At 43.0% G+C, this 13,867-nt stretch overlaps 1 protein-coding gene across 1 annotated transcript in view; it reads left to right on the top strand.

Moving 5' to 3' along the window:
- CNOT9 (CCR4-NOT transcription complex subunit 9) overlaps nt 1-5,152 on the top strand; it is a 36,550-nt gene extending 31,398 nt beyond the window's left edge. Inside the window, exon 8 of the mRNA XM_089662592.1 lies at nt 4,434-5,152. Coding sequence (XP_089518718.1) covers nt 4,434-4,602 — 169 coding nt within the window. The 3' untranslated portion in view covers nt 4,603-5,152. The remainder of the gene's footprint in view (nt 1-4,433) is intronic.
- Nucleotides 5,153-13,867: the final 8,715 nt, after the last annotated feature.

Here is a 13,867-nt window from a genome sequence, read left to right as displayed (position 1 = left end):
GACCAAGTGGGAGATTTCATCTCCAGGCTGCTTAACCCCTTCACGCCTAAGGGAAAAACAAATCTAAATAAAGAGAAATCAGGTGGCGCACACACCTAGTGCATTATCCAAGGTTTATTGTAAAGAGTAAAAAATAATAAAAACATACTCACAGACGAAGCATGTATCTAAAAAGCATAGAAAAATGATGATGGCCACAACGGCAGTGTGAGGGACCGCCTAGCGGCACCACTAGCACTCCACTGGTCAGGTGTGCGCGGAGTCTAAGTCCCAGGGTACTTGTTCACCAGAGCCCCTGATGGTGGGGATGGACTTGTAGTACCCCGAGACCAGGTCGCAACTACTGAGCACACCTGTCAGTGGTAGGGGTGTTCGCCAGGGGCTCCCACCAGGGAGAGCCAGATATGAGGAGGTCGGGTGACCCCGATGGGATGGATCGCTGAGCAAGTGCGAAGTCAGACGGACCGAGTTGGTAACGTAGAGGACAGTATGGTACAAGGGAGCGGACAGAGAATCGTCGGGTCACACGCCAGGTCAGCAACAGCAGGTCAGATCTAATGAGGGGCATTTAGAAGAGAGGTCAGGCAAAGCAAGGGTCTGGGCAGGAGAAATCAGCAGGTCAAGAGCAATCCGGGTCAAATAACTTACTAGATACAGGTTCAGATTCACAGGATACAGGTAAGACCAGAAGGCACTGAAATGACAGCTCAGGGCCATTTAAATATCCCACCCTGCGCTGCCATTGGTGCCCAGCGGGCTGCCGCGGCTTCTACTGCGCATGCGCGAACTCTAACGCTGCGGCCGGCCCAGACCTAGTGCCCTTGTCCCTGCACAGGGCGGTGCACTGCGCCTGCGCCGGGACCATCGCGGCGGGGATCGAGGAGATCCCTGACAGGCAGGCAAGGTGTTCTCACTGTCAGTGCGGTCAAATGGCTGACGCGTTTCGGGGACGAATCCCTTTCCTCAGAGCTAATGACCAGCCTCTGATGCAGATGTGTAATGGATGAAAAGTGGGAGCCTTGCTGGTGATGGCTCAGGTGACAGTGAGGACACCTTGCCTGCCGTTGTGGCCATCGTCATTTTTCTATGCTTTTTAGATACACGCTTCGTCTGTGAGTATGTTTTTATTATTTTTTACTCTTTACAATAAACCTTGGATAATGCACTAGGTGTGTGCGCCTCCTGATTTCTCTTTATCCAGTGGCTGATTTCCCCGTCTGAGGAGGGCTGCACCCCTGAAGCATTTCCTTTTGGATTTCGCTGTCCTGGTACCCTTGGCTTCCCTTTTGGCTGTGCATATCCTGAGGCGCTGTAGAGTACGTACGAAAACAAATCTAAATGCCTAAGCACAAATTTGCAATGTTGACCTGTGTTAGTAGAATTGTACATATCATCACAACTACTTTGTATATTCAGGTGGATTTTAGCGCGTTTTTTTTTTTTTTTTTTTCAGGACAAATTGGGCTTTTATTTGGTGGTAAATGGTAATGGATATCTCCTGATTTTTTTTTTTTTTTTTTTTTATCAAAGGAAAACTGGCCCAAAATAGTAAAAAAAAAATTATTATTTAAATTTTAGCTGTGTGTTACTTGTTACTACCATAACCTACCACCATAGAACAACCCTAAATACATTTTCCAGCTCTGGACGATTGCAGCGATACCATATATATGCGTGTTATTTGTTGCTTGTACCCGTAGTACAGCCCAGAAACAATAGTGCGTATTTTTTTTTGTTTTGTTTTGTGTTTTTTTTTTTTTTTTTTTTTTTTTTTAAACCTAAAACACACTGACACCAAACTTCTTTTAACCCTGACCTTTGACCTTGACTCAAACACTTACCCTGGCACTGAACTAGATCAAACCTTGATCTAGGTATTTTTTCTTTATTTTTTTTCTTTTATTTTTTAATATTTACTTATTTATTTTTTATTTTAACAAACATTTTTTTCCCCTGTATGCCAGGAGTTAGAGAGACAACTTCTCTTTCTCCTCCATTCATAGAGAAAAAAAACACAAGGGGGCCGGGCTGTACAGTGACTGATCACTGTGATAGCCAATCAGAGGCGATCATGTGACCCGGAATCGGGAGTCTCGGGTCCCGATCGTTAGAACGGGACCCGTGGCTCTCAGTGACACCGCGGCCTTTGTGCTGGGAGCGTGCTGTGCGGCACGCTCCCAGCAGAAAGAGAGGTATGCAAATATGCGGCCCCATATCCTACAAAGATCTTCCAGCTGTTGGGCGACAGCTCATTGATGGACACAGCACCCACCCCTCTATTGGAGTTTATTCTTCTGACACTGCTTTGTTACAAATTGAATTGCCTATAACCGAGAGAGAGGGTTTATACCAGCTAGGACTGCCCATAGGCGGTGTTGTGTTTTTTTTTTTTTTTTTCTTCTGCTAAGTGTTCTACTCCTGTAGGTGGTGCTATAACCCTGTGGTCAAGAATAGAACAGCTGTATCCATCAATGAACTCGGAGAACCGGTTTTTACGGTGTGTAACAAAAAAAATCCAATTTTTTCATTTTTGATATTGGATTCGATTTTGGAGTAACAAAGGGTTATAACCGCTTCTTCTTTTTTTTTTTTTTTTTTTTTTTTTTTTTTCTTTTCCTATTTTGTGTTCTATTGGGAGATTTTCCTTCACTACCTATCCAATAGGCAAAACATGAGAGGAAATCTCTCCAAAATTAGGGAATCCCTGGCTGTCACCAGAACTAGTGTCACAAGTAGATTTCCCCTTGGTTCCTGTCCTGGTGACAACCCCAAATTTAGGATTTGCTTTCAGTGATAAAGGTCACCAGGACAAATAGAGAGGTGTTCTAATTCCTCTCCACTCTATCCAAAACTTAAACAAAAGTTTTGACTTTTAGCTATACTTTTAAGCTCAGTGCAGAGTGCTGTAAGAGAAGGGAGTGAACTCCTCAATATCATTATTGCTGATTATATTTATCTGATATTTGTCCATTATGTATGCATCAAACTACAAAATGCTCAGGTGTGAAGGGAGCCTTAGGCCGGCCAAACATAGGTCTGATTTTCGGACGAAAAAACAGTCAAATTTTGACCCATGTATGGCCGGCCTAAGGCTCCCTTCACACCTGAGCATTTTGTAGCCTGAAGTTTCCAAAACAGAAGGGAGAAATTCAATGCGTCTTCATGGCGCCAGTTGACATATTCCACTCCAAGCTGATTGAAGCCAAATGCTTGAAGCTCAAAAAAACGTTTTGGAGCTACTTCTGTAGCTTGATTGGAGCAGATTGGTGCGTTTTTTAAGCTTCTTTTTTCATCGTAGAAACATGCCGATCACCAAAAAGAGGAGGAACCACAAAAATCTGCTAGAGCCATTGACCCACTAACAGCGAAAAAAGGCTGATTATTCTTAGGTCTGATTTTCAGATGAAAAATGTCAAATTTCGACCCAAGAATAATCAGCCTTTTTTCGCTCTGTTAGTGGGGTCAATGGCACTGGCCGATTTTCCTGGTTCCTCCCCTTTTCGGTGATCGGGCATTTTGGAAAATTTGTGAAAAACGACCGATTTTTAACTCTATGATGGTCAAATTGTACGATCGTTTTTCTGAAAAGAATATGCACATGAGCTGTGACCTGGAAGGAACAGAAGTTTTGCCTGTTCTACGGGGTGAACTTTAGGACTCGGTCGGACGATTCTCGAAATCTATGATGGCGCCATCGGATTACTGAGCGAACAACGTTTTCGATTTTCGGACTAAAAATCCTTGGGTTCGAACCATGTATAGCCTGCATTAGGGAGGCAAGCTGACAGTGGAGGCATCAGGGGCGGACTGACTACTCATGGGGCCCCCGGGCAATAGGGGATCATGGGGCCCCTGTGTCCTTGCACAAACTCAAAAAAGCCTATGAAAAAGGTACCAGGGGCATCTCATGGGGGCCCCCTTCTGACCTGGCTGCTCACATGCTCCCCCCCCCCCCCCCCCACACACACACACACACGCTCTCCAGCTATACACACCAAACTGAGCATGTGCAGAGTGTCACCTAGGGCTCTACTATCAGCAGATGGATTGGGGACAGCAAAAGAAGGGGGGGGGATTAGAGAAGGTAGGATCAAACAGCCTTTTTACATAATATGGAGGATTAACCCCTTAGCAGGGGCGGACTGACAGCTCATGGGGGCCCCCGGGCAAAAGGGGATCATGGGACCCCAGTGTCCTTGCCCAAACTCAAAAAAGCCTATGAAAAAGGTACCAGGGGCATCTCATGGGGCCCCCTACTGACCTCAGGTACTCGGGCAGTTCCCAAGTTTCCAAACGGTCAGTCCACCCCTGGGAGGCATTGTGGGCCGCAGTCGGCCCTGTTGCCGTGATTTGCCCAGGTCTGTTGTATGTGTATTATGAAAATGTTTAGTATGGAGAAATTTGAACAAGCTTTGTTTCTTGTTGCGTTCCAGAGCACGAGAAGCCCTGCGACAATGTCTGCCTGACCAGCTGAAAGACACCACATTCGCCCAGGTCCTGAAGGACGACACCACAACCAAACGCTGGCTGGCTCAGCTTGTTAAGAACCTGCAAGAGGGGCAGGTCACCGACCCCAGAGGAATACCGCTCCCTCCTCAGTGACCATCGGCAAAGGAATCCCAGATACAGCTGCACCACACAAACACAGCAAACACACTTGGACTTTCCAGATGACGATTCCTAACCCATCAGCCTCACAAATGGACAATTCCTGTTACCGCGCTCGCAGTTCTTCTGTGTAAAGGACGCAGGCATCTCCTCCAGCGAGGTATTTCTGCTGCAGAGGCCGAACTGTAGAAAATGTTCTTGTTGACCAAGAGTTTGTTGCTTAAATACTATCCAGGTCTCTGGACGGCGGAGAGTCCTTTTTTTTGGTTTTTTGTTTTTTTTCGTACTGTTTACAGAACAACTCGTAATCCAGCCAGTCCTTCTGGAGTTCTAGCCGCAGCACACTGGGCCAAAGCATGCCACATCCACTGCCTGGTTTCCCCTCGACAATTCTTCCAGAGTTCTTGTAGCTGTGTCTGAATTTTGGATAAAAATTAAAAAAAAAGAAGTTTTATATTTTCTGTACGTAACTGTTCAAATACACAACGCGCTCGTTTACAGCAATGTTTTCAATTAATAAAATAAATGGCTTCTTGCAGGCAAATGCAATTCTTTCAGTGTTTGTGGCTCTACGGATGTGCCGGTTTCTTTCTTCATTTCTTCAGTCTGTTTATTGCCGTTGGTCATTGAACTCCTCCAAGTTGTTACTTTACATCGACGATGTTCATTCACTGATATCAAATGCCTCTTAAAGCGGAGTTCAACTCAACCTGTGAAAAAAACTGTAACTGCGGACTTTTAACCACCTCCCGTCCGGCTGTTGTATATAAACAGCCAGACGGTGGCAGTGCAGGGTTTTATAAACGGCCACCCTGCCCCCTGCTTGTGCGCGCTCCCTTGGAGGGCGCAGCACCGTGATCCGGTGCCCACTGTGTCCTCCGGGCATAGTGGAACACTGATCGTCGGACGGGACCTCTGTACGAGTTTCCAATCGTGTGATCACTGATTGGCCAATCAGTGATGACATGCAGAGTAGTAAGCAATGATGTCACTTGTGACATCATTGCTTACTACGTGTGAAATCTGTGAATGATCATAGAGGTCACATGGTACAGGGCTATTAACAGCCTTGTACCATGTGACAAGCTGTGACCAATCACAGCTCACTCAGTAGTTCTCAATGGCTGCAAGAATGCAGCTAGAGAGAAGGAGAAATGATTGATTTTACAGCCTTTATGGGTGTAAAAGCAATCTGTAAAATAAAAATAAAAAAATCTTCATCACCCCCCACAAGAAGTACAGTGTCACCATGGTGACACTGTACTGCTAGGGTGACAGTATGTAAAATAAATAAATAAAAACTAATATAAAAAAATGTTTAAAAATTATAATTTTTGGTTATAAACTAATTTGGTTGTTTTTTTGTTTTTTTTTTTTACTAAAAAGATAACGGAATACATTTTGGCCAAGATTTATGATGAAATACTAATTTATTTGCAAAATGTTATAAGAGAAACACTTTTTTTTTTTTTCAAAATTTTTGGACTTTTTAATTTACATAGCAAAAAAAATTAAAATCCCAGTGGTGAAAAATACCACCAAAATAAAGCTTTATCTGTCTCAAAAAAATGCTAAATTCATATGGATACAATGTTGCATGACCGCGCAATTTGTCGTCATTCAAAGTGTGATAGCGCTGAAAGCTGAAAATTGCCCTGGGCAGGAATGGGGTAAAAGTGTTCGGACTGGAAGTGGTTAAAATAAACAGCCACTTACCTGTCCCTCGGTGTGTCCCCCGCAGCCCATTTCACCGGCCGTCCTGTATTCCAGGAGGTCGGCGTCTTCAGTGTGGGTACCCGGCTGTGACAGCTTGCGGCTTCACAGCCCGGTACCCACTGTGCATACGCGAGTAGCGCTGCACTATGTGAATGGTCCTGTAGTCTTCTGGGACCTGTCATGTGTCCCAAAAGACTACAGGGAGGGAGGGAAGACACCTTCCGCTTGCCTAGGTGATCGGACACCTGTCAAATTTGGGTACCTGCTCAACCCCCCCCCCCCCCCCCCACCTTGCTTCCCAAAGGTGCCAATCCTTAACCTCTTCACGCCAGCCGAATGCAAATGTGCGGCCTCCCGGCGTCTGGGCCTAGAGGCCGAGCGGCCGCACATTTGTGTTCTATTAAAAAAAAAGGACATATGTGCAGAGAGCACGTGCCCTGCCCACTCCCAGCACACATGTCCGGTACTCAAGGAAAGGTCCCGATCTCCTCTTTCGATTGGGACCTTTCCCGATCATGTGACTGCCGTTCACGGCAGTCACATGACCATGCACCCCGCCCCTCCAACCAGCTTCTGAAACTCTTAAAGGGCTGGGAGGCGCCGGCGGGAAGTGGTTATTGGGGTGCGGGGAAGCAGTCCTTAAAGCGGAACTTCCCTTTTTGGGTGGAGCTCCGCTTTAATTCCCTGCACCTTGGAGAATGTTTACACCCATGTGTTACATAGTCTGGCTGAACAAAGACAAAAGTCCATCCAGTTACTAATATACATGCTGCTGCCATAAATAATAGACATCATGTATAACAAACAAGGGTAATGTGAAAAAAAAAAAACCTCTCTGGCAGAGCAAAAATATTATTATTACAGGTACATATATAGCGCCATCAATTTACGCAACGTTTTACATACAGTTGTGCTCAAAGGTTTGCACCCCCTGGCAGAAATTGTGAAATTTTGGCATTGATATTGAAAATGACTGACATGCCAAAAAATGCTCTTTTATTGAAGGATGATGATCATATGAAGCCATTTATTATCATACAGTTGTTTAGCTCCTTTTTAAATCCTAATGATAACAAAGATCACCCAAATGGCCTGGATCAGAAGTCTCCACCCCCTGGATCAGAAGTCTCCGCCCCCTGGAATGTTCATCCTTGGTACAGACCCACAAGGTGACACACATGGGTTACAATGCCAATTAGAGGTTAAAGTCCCACATCTGTGGCTTTTTAAATTGCAATTAGTGTCAGAGTATAAATAGCCAATGAGTCTGTTAGCTCTCACGTGGATTTACTGACTAGGCTAGACACTGAGCCATGGGGAGCAGAAAAGAACTGTCAAAAGTCCTGCATAACAAGGTAATGGAACTTTATAAAGATGGGAAAGGACATAAAAAGATTTCCAAAGCCTTGACTATGCCAATCAGTACTGTTAGATCACCTATTAAGAAGTGGAAAGTTCGGGGATCTCTTGATACCAAGCCAAGGTCAGGTAGACCAAGAAAGATTGCAGCCATAACTGACAGAAGAATTGTCCGGGATACAAAGGGAAACCCAGAGGTAACCACAAGAAAGGTACAGGCTGCTCTGGAATTAGTGTGGTTTTTTTGAAGGAGGACAATATGATGACACTTGAACAAAAATGAGCTGCATGGTGGAGGTGCCAGAAAGAAGCCTTTACTGCATCAATGACACAAGAAAGCCCGGTTAGGCATGTCAAGGTGTTGTCAGGAATATTGTAACCGGGCTTTTTTCATGGCATTGGTGCAGTATGGCTTCATATGATCATCCTTCAATAAAAGAGCATTTTTTGGTATTGATATTTTCAGTATCAATGTTTCACAATTTCTGCCAGGGTAGGCAAACTTTTGAGCACAACTTTATATATTGTACATTCACATCAGTCCCCAACCCTCAAGGGGCGTACAATCTAAGGTCCCTAACTCACATTCATACATACACATACTAGGGACAATTTAGACAGGAGCCAAAATAACCTACCAGCATGTCTTTGGCGTGATGGAGGAAACCCATGAAGGCACAGGAAGAACATGCAAACTCCATGCAGGTGGTGCTGTGGTTGGGATTCGAACCAACGACCCGAGTACTGCCAGGGGGAAGTGCTAACCATTTAGCCGCTGTGCTGCCCAAATACACCTCAATACCATACAGGTGTTCCTAACCAATTTCAAGTGCCAAAATCTGCGATATAATAATCAATCCTTGTGTTCATCAGTGATATCTTTTTAATTTCATAAATTATTCAGCGCAACAGTTAAAGTTCTTCTTTAAAATACACCACAATGGTTGTGTAAATCTTCCAGTCCTCCACCACTGTGAATAAAAGGGTCCTCAACGCTCCCTAGAAGACACCAGATTCAAATACAAGCCGGCCGCTCTCACCCGACAGTGTAGATCAGGGGTGTCAAACTGGCGGCTCTCCCAGCTGTTGCATAACTACAAGTCCCATCATGCCTCTGCCTTTGGGAGTCATGCTTGTAACTGGCAATCTTGCGATGCCTCATGGGAGTTGTAGTTTGGCACCAGCTGGAGGGCCGCCAGTTTGGCACCCGTGATGTAGCGTGTGGCTTGCCCGGAGGATCTGTACTGAGCTTGGTAGAGAGTGCGCTGCTGGGGGAAAGGGGCTTGCCCTGTCACCCTGTGTAGGTGAAACTGGAAACTCAGAGGGCCCGGGACGGGCTGGGCATTCCCCTGCCGGTCAGCTGAGGACCTTTGGAGTTTACAGAATTTCTTACGCAGGGTGACACAGCACTTTTCCCCAGCGACACCGTGTAAAACAAGGGTAGGCGACGTTTGAGAGGTGGAGATTCACCTGTCATTGTGACCCCTGAGCTACGCCCATAAGTAGCAGGCTTTTCTCTTTTCTTCTCTCTTTTCTTTTCTCTTTTTTTTTCTCTTCTCTTTTCTCTTCTTTGTTCTCTTTTCTTTTCTCCTCTTTTCTCTTCTCTATTCTCTTCTTTGTTCTCTTTTCTTGTTTCTTCTCTTTTCTCTTCTCTTTTCTTTCGGCTTTTCTTTTCTCTTCTCTTTTTTTTCTTTTAATTTTTTATTTTTTTTTCTTTTCTCTTTTTTTTTTCTCTTCTCTTTTCTCTTCTTTGTTCTCTTTTCTTTTTTCTTTTTCTTCTCTTTTCTCTTCTTTGTTCTCTTTTCTTTTTTCTTCTCTTTTCTCTTTTTCCTTCTCTTTTCTCTTTTTTTTCCTCTTTTCTTTTCTTTTCTCTTCTCTTTTTTTTCTTTTATTTGTTTTTCTTTTTTTCTTTTCTTTTCTCTTTTTTTTTTCTTTTCTTGTCTCTTTTTTTTCTTCTCTTTTTTTCTTTACTTTTCTCTTTTTTTCTTTTCTCTTTTTTTCTTTTCTCTTTTCTTTTCTCTTTTTTTCTTTTCTTTTCTCTTTTTTTCTTTTCTCTTTTTTCTCTTTTTTTCTTTTCTCTTTTTTTCTTTTCTCTTTTTTTTTCTTTTTTCTTTTTTTCTTTTCTTTTTCTTTTCTCTTTTTTAATTTTTTTCTTTTCTCTTTTTTTTCTTTTCTCTTTTTTTTCTTTTTTCTTTTTTTCTTTTCTTTTTCTTTTCTCTTTTTTCGTTTTTTTCTTTTCTCTTTTTTTCTTTTCTTTTCTCTTTTTTTTCTTTTATGTTTTTTTCTTTTCTTTTCCATACAGTACAGCAATGGGTTGTGCAGTGGAGTCACTGCTATATACTTGCAGGTGTTGCTCAGCTCCATGAGCCCTTGAACCCCTCGTGTATTGTCTTGTTACTGTCTTGTCTCATGTACTGTCCCCCACTATATGTACAGCGCTGAGTAAACCTTTTGGCGATATATAAATACTGTATAATAATGAGCCTGCGTTCGATCATCCAGTCATCAGTAGTGGATCCGACCCCTGAACAGACTGACGGTAATGTGGGCTCCTGCATATTCTTCTGTCCTGTAATGTCCATAGCTCCCCCACTGAAAAGGTCTGCGAATCAGACGACAAACCATGTCCCTGGACTTCACTCGAGTATGTGTTTATTATGTTTGTTTTCTGTCCATATAACTCCATTAATTTTTTTTTTTTTAAATCTGTTTATTACGTTTTTCGTGTCCATATAACTCCATTAATTTTTTTTTTTAAATCTGTTTATTACGTTTTTCGTGTCCATATAAGTCCGTTAATTAGATAAGTGCAGCACGGTGGTGTGTATAATTGTACGGAGTTTATAAATGATTCTGTAAAAGCTGCAGTTCTGCGATAAAGTCGTCCAGTCCCTCTTCTCATTACCTGTCATGTGTTATGTATGAAGCAGAGTCTGCCCATGATCAGATAGGAGGTCTGGGTTACACCTGGGCAGGTAACACTGACCAGCAGGGAAGGACGGAGTCTCGGCCTCGTGATGGAAGGTCTATGGAGCCACCATGTTCCTGGAAGGTCCTTATAGCCGGTGTGCCTGCGATCGTCTTTCCTCCGCTCATGGATAATTCATGGGAACAGCAGTGTTGCTGGAGGGGACGTTCGTTTCAGTTTCATGTCAGATGTTTGTACAAGTCCTGTATCCGCGCTCACCTGCCCCGGAGTGGAACTCTTTATGGATTTGTTTTCAGGTGACGTCAGAGCTGACCTTCCCTGCGGGCTATGGGGCGCCCACTCTGAGACTTTCACCCATTGCTCCGTCTACATGCAGCTGGGGATCACTCACATCATCACCAGTTTCTGTTCTGTAAATACCGAGCACAACCGTGACACTTCACTTCATGAAGGCAAATGTTAAAGTCTTACTAAACTGTCCCCAATCTGTCTGCTGATAGAATGGAGCTCTAGGAGTCGCTCTGCACATGTTCAGTTTGGTGTGTATGGCTAGAGAGAGCTTAAACCTCTGCATTGTGTAAAAAAGGCTGTTTGATCCTGTCTTCTCTGATCCTCTCCTTCTACTGTCCCCAATCTGTCTGCTGATAGAACGGAGCTCTAGGAGTCGCTCTGCACATGCTCAGTTTGGTGTGTTTGGCTAGAGAGTTTAATCCTCTGCATTGTGTAAAAAAGGCTGTTTGATCCTGTTTTCTCTGATCCTCCCCTTCTTCTACTGTCCCCAAATCCGTCTGCTGATAGAACAGAGCTCTAGGAGTGCACATGCTCAGTTTGGTGTGGACTGCTGGAGAGTTTAAAGTTGAGCTCCACCCAAAAGGGGAAGTTCCGCTTTAGGCCTTTATCCCCCCGCTCCCCATTAAGGATTGGCAACTTTGGGGAGGGGGTACCCGAATTTGACTGGTACCCGCTCCCACTTCTGCTGCGATCGCCTAGGCAATCGGAAGCGGAAGCTGTCCTCCCCCCTCCCTCCCCATAGTCTTCTGGGACACGTGACAGGTCCCAGAAGACTATGGAGCCATTCACGAAGCGCAGTGCTTCTTGCACATGCGCAGTGGGCACCCGGCTGTGAAGCCGCAAGCTGTTACAGCCGGGTGCCGACACTGAAGATGCCAGCGCCAGGGAGAGAAGACGGCCGGTGAAACCAGCAGTGGTGAGGACACCGCCGGACAGAGGGACAGGTAAGTGTCTGTATTTTACAAAACAAAAAGGAGGGATTGGTGCACATGATAAGAAAACAACAATTACAACAAAAATATATTATTAATATTATTATTATTATTATTATTATTATTATTATTATTATTAATAATAATAATAATAATAATTTAAAAAATAAATACTAGAAGTTGGACTTACCTCTGCTGAAACACAATAAATAAAAAAAAATAATAAACAATAAATAATACTTAAAAAAATAAATAAATAGAAACCCTAAAAATAAATAAATAAAAGAAAGAATAAGTAATAATATCAATAAAGTAAATAGCAATAATTAAAAAAAAAATATTAAAACAATAATATTAATAAAATAAATAATAATAAAGAAATAAAATAATAAATAAAACTGCGCAAAATAAAAGAGGGATTAGTGGACATGATAAGAAAACAACAATAACAACTAAAATATTATTATTATTATTATTATTATTATTATTATTATTATTATTAATAATAATAATAATAATAATAATAATAATATTTTAAAAAATAAATACTAGAAGTTGGACATACCTCTGCTGAAACTTAATAAATAAAAAAATGTAATAATAAACAATAAATAATACTAAAATAAATAAACAAAACCTTAAAACAATAATATCAAAATAAATAATAATAAATAAATAAAATAATAAATAAATAAAACTGTGCAAAAAAAAAAGAGGGATTAATGGACATGATAAAAAAAAACAACCACGATGACAACAATAACACCAATAAAAAAAAAATAATAAAAAAAATACTACAGGTCTGATTAACTTTTTTATGGACATCCCAGTGTACTCAAAAAAATTTTTTTATGAGCATTTTCAAGTCCACCATGATAGTTGCAAACAATGATATCTGATACAGGGGCGGACTGACAACTCATGGGGCCCCCGGGCAATAGGGGATCATGGGGCCCCAGTGTCCTCACCCACACTCAAACCACACCCAAAAAAGCCTATGAAAAGTACCAGGGGCACCTCATGGGGCCCCCTACTGACCCCGGGCCCTCGGGCAGTGCCTGAGTTCCCAAATGGTCAGTCCGCCCTTGGTCTGATATCAGCACAGACAGCCCAGGAAGTTGTCAGGTCACTGACTTTCGGGGGGGGGGGGCATTTTGCTCTATGCCATCTCTGTGGATAAGGACAATTTCTCATTGTTATATTTTTATTACGGTACACTTTGTTTTCTTTCCGTGTATCTGCATTGTGTCAGAGCTGCCATGGCGGCCCGGTTCATGCAGGAGGCGGATTAGATCCAGTCCATTCTCCCAGACATCCCATAAACCTTCAGATTACCCCGTACATTGCATTATCCATGATTATGTCTGCTCTCCTGTCCAGGCTGACCGCACTAATCATCTGCAACCGAAAACCTTTCAGTGTAATTAAACATTTCTTCATATGATAATCTCAGATGATAAAAAAAAGAAAAATCCCCATCAGCAAATCCAGTAGAAGGCTGTGTGTCTGTGATGAGAAATACTGCAAGCGCTTGCAAAAAAGAAAAAAAAAATCATATTCATGCCAAGTGTCATCTGTTGCTGTATAGAACATAAAACAATGGGGGGGGGGGGGTAATTAAGTTGCATTATTCAAGGATTTAAATTGCTGCACATTTCCTGCTTTGCATTCTACAGCCGCTTTCTCCTCAACCAGAACTATATTGTCTGGAATGTTTTCTACAATATACATGTGAAAGACATCAGCTTGAAGAGGATCTGTCACTTTTCCTATTCAGCCAGGACAGAGTGACAGGTTCTCTTGAAAGCTCTCCCCTTACCCCATTGATACTTACTCCCCCTACTGCTTGGTTTGTGTACAGGGGCGGACTGACCATTTGGAAACTCAGGCACTGCTCGAGGGCCCGGGGTCATTAGGGGGCCCCATGAGATGCCCCTGGTACCTTTTTCATAGGCTTTTTTGAGTGTGGGCAAGGACACAGGGGCCCCATGATCCCCTATTGCCTGGGGGCCCCATAAGTTGTCAGTCCGCC

The sequence above is a fragment of the Staurois parvus genome, unplaced genomic scaffold (assembly GCF_062004578.1).
Source record: "Staurois parvus isolate SC_StPar_1 unplaced genomic scaffold, SC_StPar_1.0 ptg001495l, whole genome shotgun sequence".
In the NCBI taxonomy this organism is placed as follows: domain Eukaryota; kingdom Metazoa; phylum Chordata; class Amphibia; order Anura; family Ranidae; genus Staurois; species Staurois parvus.
This window is presented reverse-complemented; position numbering and strand designations above follow the sequence as displayed.